Below are 17,411 nucleotides of genomic sequence, written 5' to 3'. Positions count from 1 at the left end.
ATCCTTCCCAAACAGATGTGCAACACTGAACCTCACCTGAAGGTCTGATTCACCTTCTGGGAGTGCCCATCTTTTCTTGCTGCCTGTAAAGGGTTATAAGTAACTGGGCTTCTGTAAATGAATGAGATGAATGTGCATTATTGCTTTTCAGGCAATGCCATCACTGGAGAACTGCTGCTTAGTAGCAAAATCCCTCTCTCAAGAAATATCTGCATTTCTGTTTTATAATTGGCGGAATGTTTGTGAAATGTTGTGAACGTAACATCTAGAATTCAGGAGACCTCATCTCTTTTTGTCTCTCTGTTTATTGACTCTACTATTGTTTGTGTTCTCTTTTAGGTTTTGGGGGGGATGGTGGCTTCTAATGTTTAGAAGTTTGGACTTTTTTTAAGCAATGGAATTTGCTGTGTAAGACCTAGAACAAGGCGATAAAAGAATCGAGGAAGTTTCTGAGTTTTTGTGAATCCCCAACATTTTGATGTGCTCACATGGCTCTGGTTTACAATTATTGAGATATCTTTGTCCCAGTCTTTATTGGTAATACAATGTCTCACATAGACCTGCATGCTTCAGTGTATAAGAAAAGGGGAAAATCAAGAAAATTATGTATTTTTTTCTTGTATGTCTGGAAATCAAGTTTATTGATGACCTTTACCTCAAAAGATTCAAAACTTATTGGAGGTCCAATTCATAACAGAAGTTTAGTATTTTCTTATGGAGATCTCTTTTTCACAAGTGTTTAGTGATGCTGCTTGTTAATTTCTTTCAGTTTCTCTTTTGTTGATCATACTCACAGCTGTGCCTCAAGTTTTATCTTAACATTTGCTTCCAGACATTTTCAATCTACTAAGAGAAAGGTGGAAGTGATGCAAAATGCTATCTCTAGACAGTCTGAAAAGTCTAACATGTCTGAAGCATACAAATTTTGAATCTTGGAGGTTCTTTACTGTCACTGGGATGCATTTTTTCTTTTTTTATATTTTGGTGTGTGCATGTGTTCTGCCTTGGTCCAGAAGTCATGTCAGAACTGTCCATTAAATACTTCATTCTATTTTCTTTTTTTATTCTATTATCATGCAGGAAACTGTGTAAAATCACTAAGTAGATTGGCAAACAAAGAAACAAACAAAAAAAGTTTTATTCTTGAATTCTGTAGAGAACATTTTTTGATGCTTTACTCATATTTTGTCCACCTGATTTATTTATATATATATATATATACACACACAACATTTTTTGTGCTTTGTTTTATTTAGGTGATGTTAAGTCAAAGAGCTAGAAGTCAGGAATTCTTGGTGTTATTTCTTGTCTCAGAAAATTGCTGGAGGTCACCTTCTGTTAGTCACTTAACCTCTCTCTGCTTTACTACAAAATGGAATTTTAAGCTCAGCAGGTTTTTTAAAAGTAATTCATTAATGTTTTGCAAAAAAATGTTTTGGTACTCCTTGGCTGGCAGGTGCTGGAGAAATAGAATTTGCATTTCTATTTAAATACTGAAGTTATCTAGTACTCAGGTTCTCATGTTGATTCCGCTCTCCTGTAGTCAATTAAAACACTAAAGGCAAGGACAAGGTATTTTAAAAAGCTCTTGTTTTATAACAACTCCATCTTTAACTTCTGCTAATGGCTATCTCTTGTCAACAAAGTGCAAATCAATTTCAAGGCTAAACTCAAACTCTCTCATTTGCATATTGTTAACTGCTCTCTCTTTTCCTGTTAAACAGGAGGAAAAAGTCAATTAGATATGAGGCAGCTGTCTTATTAATGAAGGGGTAGGATAAAATGTGAGGAACTCTTCTTTTGTAGCATATGCTTCTGAGCAGCTTGTTTCTCTGAGCAAGGACAACTGCAGAGTACCAAGTTTTGTCTACTGCTTGTGAGGCTTCTGCTTTTTTTCATTTATAAAATCTCATGTTTTCATTGTCAAATATTACCAAAATGAAGAGTTGCTCTGTACTTTCATTGTAACCAAATCCCTGTCAAGCCAGAGAGACCACATGAAATAGTGTAGTTGACAATTACCATGCATACACATACATTAAAAAAAAAATCTCTGTCATGGCATTCCTTTATGATTAAAACTTTGTTATAAACCATGAATGAATTATGGAAAAGAAAGCTGGAAAAAATCATACTGAGTAGCCAAAGGACTTGGATAAAATGGCATTTCTGAGACCTTTATTCTAAAGGATTATTTACTGTCTACTTACAGAACATCTTAAGTCGTTTTGCAGAGGGAGTCAGTTTCCTGTTTAGTGCAGTGTTTTTGTAAGCTAATGAGGGCAAAGCGTGAGCCATAGGCAATGATGCTGTGATATTAGCTGTGACAGGGAGCTTGATCATAATTATCTTAACGAGGATAGGGTTAATTACAGTGGAAACTTAAAGTTTTTTCTGTTTGAATGAGGCGGCACTGAATGCGTTGTGATGTTTTGTCGGTTTGATGTGACTTTGAAAATTGCAGTGGAAATCTCTTGGCACCACTTGCTCTCCTGTGGGAGCAGAGTGTGAGCCCTGCAATGAGGTAACTGAGACAGTACCTGTGGGTGAGATAATGGGCAGCTTTCATGGCATTAGGGCAGGGACAATAACCTGCAATCCACCTTAGTGGTGTTTATTAGCCTTTTGAAAGTAAGGGAAACTGCTTGCCACACGCCCTTCAGTGCTGGTTGCACTGTTGTGGTAAGACTGTATGTTTGTTTTAGTATGCTAACATGGGGAGACATTTTTTGATGCTGTGAACTATAGGAAAACAGTGCAGATTAAATTTTTCACTGGTTCTCTTTAATACTTGTCTCTTAGGTTGCTTGTGCCCTTCTTCCTATGCTGCATATATGTAAGCATTCCTCTTTTCTTTTGTACTGGACTCGTAAGGGAATACTTGGAGTGCATTAATACTACTTGCTCAACCTCATTAAAAACAAGAATGACAGTATTTTGTACTGATTTCTGTCTCAGATTCTCAAAAATGCTTTCTCCATTTCAATTTACAGTTGCAATCCTTTCTTATCTCCCACCTGCAGATGGGAAATTGAGGCTCATGAAAGTTATGGGACTTTGCTGAAGTTTGTACTATAAAACCAATTGTGTGGATTATACTTAAAACTTTTACACTTTGGAGTACAACTGCTGGGCAATATTTCCTACTATATTATGATGGTAGAGACTGTTGCATAGAATTTAGTAGGTAGTAAAACTGAATGATAGCTAACTCATTTTTTTCCTTTTTTATTTCTTTGTTTTGGTGCTGTTTTTTCCCTTCTGTTTAAGATGAAAAAAAATTCTATGAATAGCGAAACAACTCATGACTTTAAATTTATATTAATGGCTACACCCTCTCTCTGTACTGTGGCAACCCCTCCCATCTCCCTGGACTCTGAATTTAGGTGATTAAATCACCAAGTGCACACTGCTCTGATGACATGAAAACAGCAATTATAAGCAACCCCCTGTGTAACATGGCTCCTTTTTAACTGAGCAGCTAATAACATTACATGGCAAAAATTATCAAAACCAGACAGGTGTAAGGAGATTTGCACACAATTTTCTCTGCCTATCTATGAAACTAGTACCCTTGTGTTCAGCCCAGGGTTGTGAAAGAAAGGCTGTTTCAATAGGCAACTCCCTCTAGTGTTCCAAGGCCTTTTGTCCCACTTCATGGCTTGTCATTTTGTTTTATGCCTCCCCTGAAGCAGTTTTGGATGTGCGCTTTCTTCTCCTTGCCAGTTGCCAACCATTTGCTGATTCTCATGATAAGAGTATTATATTTGCATAACATAACTCAGGAACAATGTGTATTTTGATGCTGACACTGACCAGAGCCCGAGCAGTGTTTTTTCACAAAGGACCTATTAACATCCCATAAGGCTCTGTGGTGCTGACAAGGAGGTGGCCTTCTCTGAACTCTTTTGGCAAGTCAAAGTCATACATTGAAATGTGAGGTTTGGAAATAATCCACTATTTATATAATACAGAGTATTTAAGGGGAATTTGCTAAACTGGGTTTGTCAAACTGAAATGAAAACTTGTAACAGCTTGATAAACTCACTGCTACTTCCTCTGAGTTTTTTGCCTTTTAAAGGTACTTGGGGGAAAGCAGTGTCTGAGATGTTTGCTGCTTTCTCCTCAACTCCTGACTTTGGCAAAACCAGGTCTGCTGTGACCTTTAGCTGAAATAGCTAGCTCAATGCAGCATGCTAGCACAGCTTTTAATGGTGAACAGTTTGTGCAGGCTGAATTGAGGTTTTTTCCCAAAACTGTTGGTTAAAGGCGCATGCAAAACGTTACTGCAGTGATTATTTCAGTAAAACGTTTAATATATATATATATATATAATAAAGGCCTTCATTTTTTCAGCTTCAGAAATTGTAATATCAATGCACTGTAATGATATGGATATGCCATATATCGGGTAGAGGTGGCAAATTTTCTTCAGGTCTGGCTGCTGAGCATCAAAATGGCATTAGTAATAGTTGTACCCCCCTTTCAAGTCAAGAGACTTTGGAGCTCTTGGACTGAGATGCACTGTTGCAGTGTTGCACAAATGTTGAATATTCATAGTTCAACGTGCAGTACCCAGTGTAAAGGTCACACACTTGATTTCTTTTGGTTGCTTGGGTTGTCTAAGTGTGATCTATAAGTTCTAGCTCCAAAAGCAGTATCTTGTTTTTGTTGCACAGATAAATATTAAGTTGTCTTTTCTAATGATACTTGTGTTTTCCTCCAGTAAATGTATCAATGGAACATCCTAACAGGGACCTTGGCTGTGCTTCCATCTTTGCCAAAAACTGGGGGGAGGGTGAGGAAATCCCCTCACTATCAATGTCATTGGAAACTGAATAAATAGTATAACCTGCATCTCCCTTATTCATCACATTTTACAGGAGATACAGTGATGATCTTCCCACTGGTAGGCACAGTAGATCAGCTGTCAAGTCATGCAATCTCAGCATATCTTTAGGTGTCTGGTGGGTGACTGAGCTGTGAATGCGTGTCTGTGCCTATGCCTTGTATATCCTGTGTCTCAGCTGGTTAATGTGTGGGGTTTTTTACCATTGGAATGAGCAATCATTAGGAATCAAGCTTGGAATAGATGCCTTAACAAGGTAATGAAATGTTCTTTTTTAGTGGTTTTATTTTATTTTTTGTTTTTGGTTTTGTTTTGTTTTTGTTTTTGTACTTTGCTGTGAGCGGAATGAATGCTTCCAGAACCTTGTTTATTTACAAGTCATCATCTTCATTACCATATTGTCAAATGCTCCTTTTTAATGCTGCTCTCTGCAGTGTGACCTGTGGCTTGACAGTGGGACAGCAAGTTCCAAGAAGAAAGCAAATGTCCTTCTGTCTGGAGTAATTCTGCATTTTATTTTGTAGAGAACATTTTATTTTGTTTGCAGGAACTCAAGAAGCTAATTAAGAGGTTAATGAAAAGGGGAGGGGGAAATCCCTTCTATATTTCCTATTATTGCATGTAAGGTAACTACTAAGAAATGATACTTGAAGTTGTATTTATTATTGTTAGCAGGGTATGATATTTCTTGGCAGAAATGATGGATGACAACTTAAATTTGTGTCCAGGGAATGAAGGTGAACTGTGACAGAGTTATTTATCTTGGGAATGGAGGTTAGGGTCAGGCGAGGCTGGGTGCCTGAAGGCACAAGACATTGACAAATTCATCCTGCAGGCCCCATATCTGAAGCCTTTTGTTTTGGATCCTGGCTACTCACTAAGTGACCCGCATCCTTCATCCTGCCAGCATGTGAAGGATGTGTTGCAGTGCCAGCACTCCCCTTGCCACTAATGCTTGTCATTCACTCTTCTGACAGGCCCAAACCAAAACTATTCCCACTCCTGAAAGGGAAGGTTAAAATATTTATTTCAGCTCTTAATGGCCTCCCTGATTTAGTGGAGTATCATTTTTCCTGTTGCCTTTGTCGTTTGCAGGTCACTAGAAGGACTGAAAACATTCAGTTACTTGGAAGAACTGATCTTGGACAACAATCTGCTCGGAAATGACCTTCTGTTACCCAGGTTACCCCACCTCCATACCTTAACACTCAACAAGAACCAAATATCCTTTCAAAGAAATACCTGCAAAATGTCAAATGAGTTCTATGTGTCAGCCAAATTAAAGTATATGAAATATAGTTCATGTGCAGACAAAGCATTCTCTCGTTTGGCACCTGGAATACTTCACAGTAATTTATTACAGGTCATTCATAAATGAAATGCACCATTATATCTTCCTGTTGCTCCATTTTAGTGAGAGATCTAAGTTATGGCTCTGAAGAAATCTTTCTAATAGATAAAATAGAGAAAGAAAATAATGTCAGTGCTACCCGTGTGCAGCAGTTCCTGTGTTTGCTTGGGTTCTGTTGCAGGCTGACCTCTAGTGGAATAGAGCATGCAGTGAAACAGGATTAGGTTTTAACACTTTGAACAGCTCTTAAAGCATTAAAGTAAGGTAAGATAAAATTAATTAAACCCACATAATATTTTTAATGATTTTATCTATTTTCATGAAACTGGGAATATGCACTATTGGGTGGCAGCTGTGCAAATGCAGCTGCACAAACATGCCACTCTCTTATTGGTATTCCAGTTCTGTATAAATTCACATAAAATACTTTCCAAATCAAGGTCTTAAGACAGTAGTCTTTTGATGTATGACTAAGTCCAGTTGCAACCAGTCACTTCTCTGTATGCCTTAATTAGTGCCTAATTCTGTTTATTATGAATAAGTATTTTAACATTTTTCTAAATACTCTGCTGCATCAGAGCTCCTCGTCTGTAAGTTTATAGATAATGGTCTGTAAAAACTAATTATCTGCAAAGTCTGTGGGCGTGGACTTGATTGTTCCATAATTTCCCCAAATTTGACCCATCTGGAGATTTGAAGATGTGTAGTATATGATTTTACAGAAGTGAAGGGTGATCAAACTGAGGCCTGCAGAGTCCTAGAGCACAGCCCACTAAAGCCTAGCCTTGTAATTGCAGTGTGAGGACAAGACTGCTCAACTGCAGGCTTTTATTACAGACAAGGTAAACAGAGAGCAAGTTACCTCCTACTAAAGCAAAATCCTCCTACTGAGGGGAATAAAAATAACTGCAGGTTCTATGATTTCTGCACTTATTTTTGACTCTATAAATAAATAAAAATCAGCAGAGTAGCCTTTCTTTCTTGGAGCATTGGAAATTTGCCAAGAGTGTCTCTTGAACAGTAATAACCATTACTGTACTAGGTATTTGGCTAGATTTGTGGTTAATGCAGGGTATTGTGGGCTGGATTTGAGTGACTGGTTTTATTGTTTTGTTGGTTGCTGCTGTGGTAAAATCTGAACTCACAAAGAATGTACAAGAACATTTTTGGTGATGCCAGTTACAAGCCATGAAGTGTAACTTTGGCCATAAGACCAAAAAGCAGGTAGGGATATTTGTCCTATGGGCAGCAGTCCAGGAGGAGTTTTGCACTTACCAAGAAGAGGGCAGAGGTACTTAATATTAACTCAGTGAACAAAATCAGAGGGAAAAAAAACTGTCATGTCAGTAGTACTCCTTAAAGAGTTTCTGCTGGTCTCACTGAAATAGCATTGTCAAGTGAGTAAGCTCTCAAAGCCAATAATAACATGATAAGAAGAATTTGATCTACCCTGGGATTTTTTAAAATTCAATGTAAAAACTATGAAATTAGAGCTTTGAGAGTAGTGAGCTACCTTTTCTATTATATAGAAATAATATATGCATTTTGCAGTGTGATAAAAATAGTTTAATAGAGGGATTGCAGAAATACTAAATAATAAAATACCTATTGTATACAAACTGCCCAGAAAATAAAAATTAACTGCTGTCCATCATTAACATTCTGAACCCTGGGGAGCAGTGATCTCCTGTAGGGAGAGTCTACAGAAGCACAGAGACTTTCCAGATTCCTTTTCTCAATGTTAATGCTGTGTTTGAAAAAGGTCTTATTTGAACTTGAATCACTTCTTTTAATGAATTATTTCTCTGTAGGATTCTTTGAAAAATGTTAAGAAAAAAGAGTACATTTAATAGAATAATGAAATATATTGCAGGAAAGATTGTTCAGTATATTACAGTAGCACTGCATCAAGGACACAAGTGAGCAAAGAATACTAATCTGAAATAAAACTTCATTGGGTGGAATATTGCCATGTATATATAAATATATACAGAGAAAGAGTGAGAGAGAGATGAAAATAAACAGAAAGCCAAACTGACCCCTTTGAAAGTTGGAATAGCGTGTAAACTTTAGAACACATATGAGAGCTTTCATGAGTGTCTCTTAATATAACTGTATTCTCTCCTTTTATTCTGGCTTCATTTTGATCCATATCCTGTTGTGATAACTCTGATAAGAGCTTTCTACTCCATTTGCACAATTAACTTATTGTGTGGCATTGTATGTGTAAATAACATTTGGGCCCTCCTAACACAATGTCTGCATACTGTACAACTCTGAAGGCTTATCTCTAAATCAGGCAAAGACTTAGAGGAATCACCTGGTATTTTTTTCTTCTGGTTGCATATTTCAGTTACAGTCAGGCCACTACCAATTTTTCTGCTAGAAGTGGAAGAAGCAAATTGAAATATTGCAATAAAAACATGTGTTATTGCTCAAATTTTCTGTAATGTGCAATCTATTAAAAATCTTTTAAAATTCAGTCTATATAGCAGAAACACCTAAAGGAGAGGCATCACCACTGTGCAGTGTTGGGTTATGCATCTAACATGCTTTATGTCATGCATATAGTATGGTTGTTTTTAAAAGTATGATTTACTTTGGGAAACACGTCTTAGTTTCTTTCTTGCACACAGTGAATAGCAGAAAGCAGCAGCACAGATCAGGATGAATGGGGTAGATGGGAAGTTGCTGTTGGAGGAGGAATTATGACTGCAGTCACCTATGCTTGCAATGGGAAGCCTCATTTCTCCTTTTAAGTGTGTTGACTAGATATTGTGAAATAGTCAGGAAACTTTTAAATAGATTTATTTCTCTGTGGGTGTTATAACAGTGTGAGGTTTCGTGGCTTTTCATTGTGCTGATCTTGACCAGTATGGAACAATAGAGCATGGACATTTCAATTTCCTTTACATTTTGATATTTAAAGAATTTGTCAAAACTAATCAAATGGGCAGTTTCAAAATTTGACAAAGTATTAAAAGATAGATTGTCAGACATATATATATTATATGTATATACACACATGCCTGTATGCTGAAAATTAGGTGTTCACTGCCTCACTTTGAAACAGACAAGTCTGAAAATGAACCAGATGTGTAATTCGTTGAAGTAAAACTCCATTTCTTTACTTAGTGTAAGCTGGTCTTATGTTTAACATAAATTCTAGATACTTTTGAGGAACTGGTACAAAAATTTCCTGAGAAAAATGTGTTGAATGTAGAAATGGAAAGCAAGAGGAGGACCATGAGGATGGTGAAGTATCTGGAGATGAAACTGTGTGAGGAGTGTCTGAGGTCACTGGGTCTGCCCAGCCTGGACAAGAGGAGACTGAGGGCAGACCTGACTGCAGGTGCAGCTCCTGGGAGGGGGAGAGGAGGGGCAGGCACTGATCTCTGCTCTGGGGGGACAGGGACACGACTGAGGGAATGGCCTGAAGCTGGGTCAGGGAAGTTTAGGTTGAATATCATAAAAAAAGTTCTTCACCCAGAGGGTGTTTGGGCACTGGAACAGCTCCCCAGGGCAGTGTGGCAGCAGCAGCCTGACAGAGCTCAGGCAGTGCTTGGACAATGCTCTCAGACACAGGGTGTGACTCCTGGGGTGTCCTGTAAGGGAGTTCAACTTAGTCATCCTGAAGGGTGCCTTCCAACTCAGCATATTCTGTGATTTTATAATTGAATCTAGGTCTAGATTTTAAATGGTTTGGGGTAAAACCAAAATATTTCACACCACAGAGTGAGAAATCTAGAACTGGGCAGAATGTCCATATTGATATGCACATTTCTTATGGCAAGAGAAGTCATCAGTGTCATTTAGATTTAGGTATTATATGTTCTTGAGTCTTTGAAAGCAGCATGTATTAAATACCTCAACTGTACAACATACCAGTAAGTACTTCTGGTATAATTTGTCTTCACACAGGTCTCATAATGGTCTCTAATAGAGACAGATTTGCTTAACCCCAAAACTGTAGATTGTAATTTATTTTGCCTCTGTGCTTGTCCCTACATTGTCCTTAAGTGCCTGAAGACACAGAAGCCCCAGTCTGACCAGAATCTCATTATATTAAGTGCTGAAGACTTGATGAGAGATTGAATGAATACATTAAAGACACAAATTGTCTCCTATTACGTATGGTTCCCCATTCCCTCTAAACAGACACCTGAACTCTTCCTGCTCAGCCTTCTGAGTTCTCCACACCACAGCTGTGGATTTAGTGTGTGTCTTGTTAGACACTGCTGTACCTCATGAGCCAAGAATCTTTCTTCTAGATTAAAGTGTATCTGAAGTAAAAGTAAAGTCCTGTGAATGCCATAATGGAAGAGAGAAGTAGTCCACAGTCCAGGTGTTTCCTTATGCTGTTCTACAGCAGTGCTTGCAGGAGTTGAACTGGACATATCAGAACTTTTAAAAAAGTTTTTATGAGCTACTACTTTATTTTTGTCTTTGTGATGCCTTGTTACTTAACAACATTGAGATGTGGTCTTCAAATCTGCAGCCATGAAACCATGGGGATTCTAAAATGCCTCTAAAAGCACTGGCAGCTCCAACTATATAAAATTAATGCTGCTCCAGTAGGTAAAATGGGATTTTTTTCCCCCCCATATTTTCAGTATGCAGGAAGCTCTCCATGAGATATATCGACTTAGTTAATTGCCATCCACTCTGCACCTTTTTTTTTTTCTTGAGCAAAGTGCTTTCAAAGTCAGTGAACAAGGCCTTATCTCAAGGTCCTATCTCCCTACTAGAAGGGGTTCAAGCCAGAATGTGGCATACAAATTACTGTGTGTGACATCCTACTGCACACAGAGAAGAGGGAGATGTATACTTGCATATTGCAAGCTGTTTCTGTGGTTATCCAACCTTGAAGACCTAGCACATTCTGATGGAAAAGCCTTCAGGTGGCAAAGATCTTTCCCAACTGCATTCAGAGAATTGGTAACTTCTGATTCAATGCTATTTGTGTGTGGAACAGCTTATGGTTGCTACATCATGTTTGTGATCAATTTAATTGAAGCAAATGTTTCAGCTGGGAATAAATATAGGTACCTTGTTCATTTGTGACTCTGGTAGAAGTGCCATTCAGCTGTTTTGATGTTAGTTTGATTGCATCACAGTTGGCAGAAAACCTTTGAATGACAGTTTTGGGTCTTTCTATGTGCTGGCCTGGAATTCTGTAGATATCCCTGTCATGTACATATTTCAGAAATATTTTGAATATATGCTGATTGCTCTCTATTGTCTCTTTGCTTCCAAGAACTTCCAAGAGCTTTCCTCACTTCCGAGGTTCTCCTAAAATTGACTTATTCAAGTGGCACTATCCACTCAGAGTTTACAGCTTTGTCCTGTGCCAATGTTATATCCCTGGGAACTAATCTTTGAATGGTTTGAAAGGGGATGCAGTCCTGACTAGCCACTAGAATTTTAGTCCAAGATACAGGGTTTTCTACAAAATAAACAAATGAGAATGCTACAAGCTTGCACAGACAGTTCATTCTTAGCCAGAGAAAGAAGATACATCATTTGCTTTGGGCATTTCCTTGTTCTTTCTTCCTTTGAGAGAACCTCAAAAAACAGTGGTATTGAGTATGAGAGAGAAGTGAAAACAGATAAGTCAGAACATGCCTATTTGTAGGATAGTTTTGGTTCCATGAAACTTGCAAGAAATGGTATTGCTCTGCAGCTGAACTGGACCCATCATAGTACTGTAATTTTCCAAATAATTCTATTACTACTGTCTCAGTGTTGCTGCAGCATTTTTCTTTCTGAATAGAAAATCTGGTGATGAGCTTGTGTGTATGTCTGATTGTGAACAGTCAAAACATGCACGTGTGGTATGAACATTTTAACAGTCTGAAGGGGATTTAAAAACTCATCTGTGAGAGATACCCAGTTCTTTTAAATGTTTCCCTAATTTAAATCTAGAAATAGTGCAAGAAATAAGTATAATCCCTTGGTGTATATGAAATTTTAAAGTATGTCCAGTGTGTTTCTGTTAATTTTTCCTAAAGACCAATTTTTGGAGGGATCCATTGTTCTGTAATTCCTGAGAATATTATAGCTTGTAAGCTGTAGAGCTGATGATTTTAAAATTTTCATTGTTTTTTATTTTGTTTGATGTTAGAAAGAGAGGCATTAATAGATGGGTAACGATGGCACTTGAATTGGGAGATGGATTACTACACTAAGGCTTTTTAATTACCACAACAGCAATACTTTAAACCATTTTTCAAACAGTAGACTATAGTGTAAGTGTTGGCCTCACTGTTACATATTTACCTGGTGGTCAGTGACACTGGCTGTAGTCAGGTCAGTCCAGATTTATTTTTACAGAGCTCTAAATAAATAAATGAATGCATTTTCACTAACACTGTCCATGGATTTAATTGTGGGTTTTCTTTTTTGGAGAGAATGGAGCTGAAATTGGTCTTAGAAGTGGCACAGCAGGATTTTGCAGCTCTTTGGCTCTGATTGCACCAATATGGCACTCCTTGGACTGCAGCAACGAACCATAAAAAGGAAGCTGGCAATAAAATTTCAGACTTGCTTTGAGTTGCTCTCTCCATATTTTCCTAGCATTGTTTTAGAAGGACATAATGCTTTTGGTGGCATCATATAGTTCCAGTATTGTGATTTAAATAAGTATTTGACATGCTAATTAACTAATGTAGAAGTGCACCATGGCTTATGAATCATCTCTGAGAAATACTTAATCATGAGAGTTTTAACAGACTATCATTTATTTTTTTCTTATGTGCTTTGTAAAAAGTTACTCTGGTGTTAGGTAAATGTGGCTTCTTGGAAAATCAAAAATCTGTTCCTTGCATTTTGTTTTTAAGAGGGATAAGAAAAGATACATAAGTCCTAAAAAGCAAAAAAAGGTAATTATTTTATTTATGATACAACTATTGTTATTCTTGCATGAGATAATTTTTAGGGAATGTTGTTGTGTCTGAAAATAAATGCTCAGGGTGTAGATATGAGGTATTAGAATCTAGACGCTAACTTCCAAATTTGGGAGATTTAGATTTTTGAAATGCAGATTATCAACTCCTGTTATTTACCTAAAATTCTGGGTGAATATGGTATCTCTCCCTTTGGCTTTCCATGGGATTTTGAGGTGTAGTCTTACACTTTGCATATCTAAGCTGACACTGCTCTTCATTACATTTCTAAATATATTTTGATATTTGCCTTGAAGGCTGCATGTTCAGAGGGGAGTTAGAATAGATGTCATGTTCCACATTCAGCAAACTTCTGGAGAGAACAGCTTTTACACGAGAAATAGCTCTGCTGAATAGAGAAGCAAAAGTCCTGCATGTTTTCTTCATAAAAGAAGTAAACATTTTGAATGACTTGGTTTTTTGTTGTTGTTGAGATGTTATTTTTATGGTTGTTTGGGGTTTTTTTTTTCCCCTTTAGATAGGAAATGACCAGATACAATCAAAGCCTTGCAATAGCTAACCTCCTGTGTGTGATTGCTGTTATGGCAATAGCTGTCCTTTGTAATAATAAACTATTTCTCTCAGGGAGCCTTTTTGCCACTTAAGCAATGCTGCGAGAAATTAAGTGTTTCTCCTGGCTGAGGGAGGGTGCCAGGTCCTAGCACTTCTCTAACAGTCTTTGGAAACTTTTAAAAAGCCTTTTCCACACTTGAACATGTGTGGAAAAACAGTTTGTGAGTTTCCCATCACAGTCACATAACTTCCTGAAGGAGCCATGAAAAAGTTTATATGTGAGCTTAGGGTCCAGGTATGAAAATGAGCACCAAGTTTTGATTGGTAATTTGTCCTAGCTAACAAATCATGTGGTGCTACAAAAAGATATATTTTTTTCTCAGGGTTTGGTAGATTAATTACTGGTGTAAAGCATTCCATAATGTGACTTTGCCAAATTAAAAGTTAGTAATCCTAACTTTTCAATGAATTAATAGAATTTATTTCAAACCCTCATTTTCCTTTCTCATGCAAAATATTTAAGTGTGACTTAAATCTTAGATCTTATGGGACAGAACACTAACTGTGAGTACATACTTTGATTTCAGTATATTAGAATTAGTAATTGTAGACATGGTCTTCATGTGTGTTTGGAAATAAACTAAAATATCAGGCTTACAAAAGGAAGACCACATTTTTAACAATGAAGCTGTTTTCTCCATTCTGAATTGCTTCTGTTGCCCTTAAGATATTGGGGTGAAGAAATAAAGTAAATTCCATCAGCTAAAAATAACAAAGATAACAGAAACACATAAATCAAGTATAAATAATAGCAACAAAAGTGAACTGAGGATTTCAAACAATAGTTTGTTTCCAACAGCAGAAGAGAATAAAAACAGAGCATTGAAATATCCTTTCATGGTTTGAATAATTATTACTCTTGTCTAAGTCAGTTGATTTTTTAAATATTGGAAACTTTTCACACACACATGCATGGTATATTGAGAATCACACCAATATCTTTGTATGTAAATTGAAGTAAATTAGAATGTACAGTTCAAGTTTTAGAGACTGTCATACTAGACTGTAACAACAAAGTCATTATTTGATCAATTAACAAATTGGGGTGCAAATGGTTGAATGTTGTTGTTAGGCTTAATCTTAAAATGTGATTTCCAGTATTGCAGTGGCTAAAGACAGTTTAATCTTTGTTTGCTAGTTTGTTTTATTCAGTATAATTTATTCACAATAATGAAGGTGTACCTTTCTTAATTATGTTCTGAGAAATACAGTTAAGTTAAAAAGCCTCATGAACATCAAATATGAGGCTCTTTTAATGAAAAATGTAATGCTTCACAAGGCTTTAAAGCTTCATATATAAAGTATTTGTGACACTGATGTCTTTAAGTTGCACTTAGTAAAGCATTAATTGGCATATCCTAATTGAGTAGTTAGAAATGTGTTGCTGTGACACTCAGAGTTTATATGCTGGGAGTGAACCTGGTTGTTGTGGTTTGACTTTTTTCTTTTTCTTTTTTTTTTTTTTTCTTAAACTCATTTTCCAGTGGACTGAATATATTAGTGATGAATGTGCTGTGAAACTAACTGTTTGTTTCCATGCTGGAAAAGTTTCATGGCTCCAGCAATTGCTAGCCATTTTACCACACAGCATCCATCATTTTGTCAAAGTTTTAATGTTTTGTAGTGAACCACCTAGGAAAGAAAGGAGGAGAAAAGAATGACAAAACAGCCCAATTCTTTCATTCCATGCCAAAAAACTGACTGAAGTTTATCCCTGTTTGCCCTTGGAACAATTAATGTGACATTTTCCTGAATGCCATACTAAATTTGATTGTCAGTTATTGAAATGTATGTTTAAATCAGCAGTGATGCAACTCTAAATGCTTTTTTCATTAATGTCATTGAATCCTTAACCCACTATCTTTGACACATAACAGAATTAGAAAGCCTTTTGGACCACTTGGCTGAAGTTGTGCCCTCACTACAGTATCTCAGTTTGCTTGGAAACATTGCTTGCCCAAATGAACTGGTCTGCAAAGAAAAGGATGAAGATGACTACCAGAGATACAGGTTAGTCCTTTCACTTGCAGATGTGATAAGACATGAAAGTTTTGGTTTACTACTGTAAAATACTCAAGTAAAATCAACCCAGAGTCTCCAACAAACATGTGCTCCATTCTGAAAGCATTGTAACATTCTGCCATGACACACCTGGGAATTTGGGTGGCCCCAGTTCAGTGAGGTCATGCTCAGGAACCCTTTCAGTATAGCACATGTCTGAGTTGAGCAGGTGTGCACAGGATTTCCTCAATGTGAGTATTCATACACCCCTACTCAAGGCATTTCCTTCTTTAAGGCAAGGTTTGCATGCACTAAGGGTGAACAGGCAATAAGAACAAGGAGAAATAAAAATCACTCGACTGAGGCAGCCTTATCTTCTTGTGTTTGATATGGTGCTAAGCTGCTTCTTCTGTTAACACAGAATCTTCTTCTGTTAACACAGAATAAGTGACTCCTCTTACATTGTGCTGCTTTAGTCAGATCAGTTACATTCTAATTAAAAAAACCCAAACTATCTTTATAATGTAATGCCAATGAACTAGATTACACAAGAGGTCATCTGAAATTTAATATGGAGTCTTGATAAAATACTATAAGTCCAACTGAAATGTTGCTAAAAGTTGTAAGGATTATTTAAAATAAAACCCAAAAATACTTGTGGCTGATGATGGTTATGAGTGTAGATCCATAACTTATAGAATGTCTGCTGAATGACATGATTTTCAGAGCTAGAAGCTTAAGACAGGTGAGCCAATGATTATGCAGGAAAAAAAAGACATTAGATGTATTTTTCCTTGCTACCATCTGAGACATTATTTCAGTCCTTGTGTGCTGGCACTGCACATTGGCTCTAAATGGCATTTGGAGGCAAGTCAGAGCCAAGCAGTGCTGGTCACCTTGCCTTGCTTGAGCTTGCTCTTTATTAGGATCACTCACAGGATTCAGTTATATAATAAACTCTGATCTTATCTTCAGGCAGTCCAAACTGTGCTGTTGGAGTCAGGGTAAAACAATTCAAAGTAGAGGAGACTAAGAGCAGGTTTATGGGAATTTATGGCTTGAATTCAATGCATTCAGAAATGGTGTAGGTTAAACAGCAGCACATCTGTCCCAGATGTGTATATATACTTTTCACTTTGTTTCAGATTTTTGAGAAGGATTTCTAGGTTTTCAGACTTTCACCTTTTAATGATTCCCCCTTTGAATCCAGCTTAGCTTGTAGCATTTTGGTTTTCATGGAGTAGATCAGCCTAGGTTTAATAAAATATTTCCCATTGCTTTCACACTTAAGTGGAAGGTATGCCTGCTATCCAGCTTACAAGGCTATAATAGTGCTGTCTCTATGTAAATTTATGTGACATGTGCTCTAGAAAATTGCTTAAAAAATGAATGATATTTCTACAGTTTACTGTTTTTCACTTTAAGTATGTTTTCTGACAATATGTCTCCTATTAATCATTTAAGCAAAAGTAGTATGTTAAAGGAGCCATTCAGAGGCAAGAACCCATGGTTCATTTAGTGCTCTCTGAAAAAATTCCCTATTGATTGACATCCTCTGTGGTTATGTGATGTAATATTTATAATATGTCACAGAGTCATACATCAAAACAAGCATGTCCCTTGTTTCATTTCAATGCAAAAATGTTGATTTCAGAGAGGTCAAGGTAGTTTTAGGTCACATGGTGGCAAACCA

At 37.0% G+C, this 17,411-nt stretch overlaps 1 protein-coding gene across 1 annotated transcript in view; it reads left to right on the top strand.

Moving 5' to 3' along the window:
* The window catches only part of LRMDA (leucine rich melanocyte differentiation associated), a 605,660-nt gene that overhangs the window by 335,915 nt on the left and 252,334 nt on the right, over nucleotides 1-17,411 (top strand). Inside the window, 2 exon segments of the mRNA XM_079312590.1 lie at nucleotides 5,945-6,077; nucleotides 15,597-15,727. Of these exon segments, the coding sequence (XP_079168716.1) occupies nucleotides 5,945-6,077; nucleotides 15,597-15,727 (264 nt within the window).

Source organism: Erithacus rubecula (genome assembly GCF_903797595.1).
Source record: "Erithacus rubecula genome assembly, chromosome: 9".
NCBI classification, from domain to species: Eukaryota; Metazoa; Chordata; class Aves; order Passeriformes; family Muscicapidae; genus Erithacus; species Erithacus rubecula.
The sequence above is the reverse complement of the archived record's forward strand: the minus strand, read 5'-3'. Positions and strand labels throughout refer to the sequence as shown.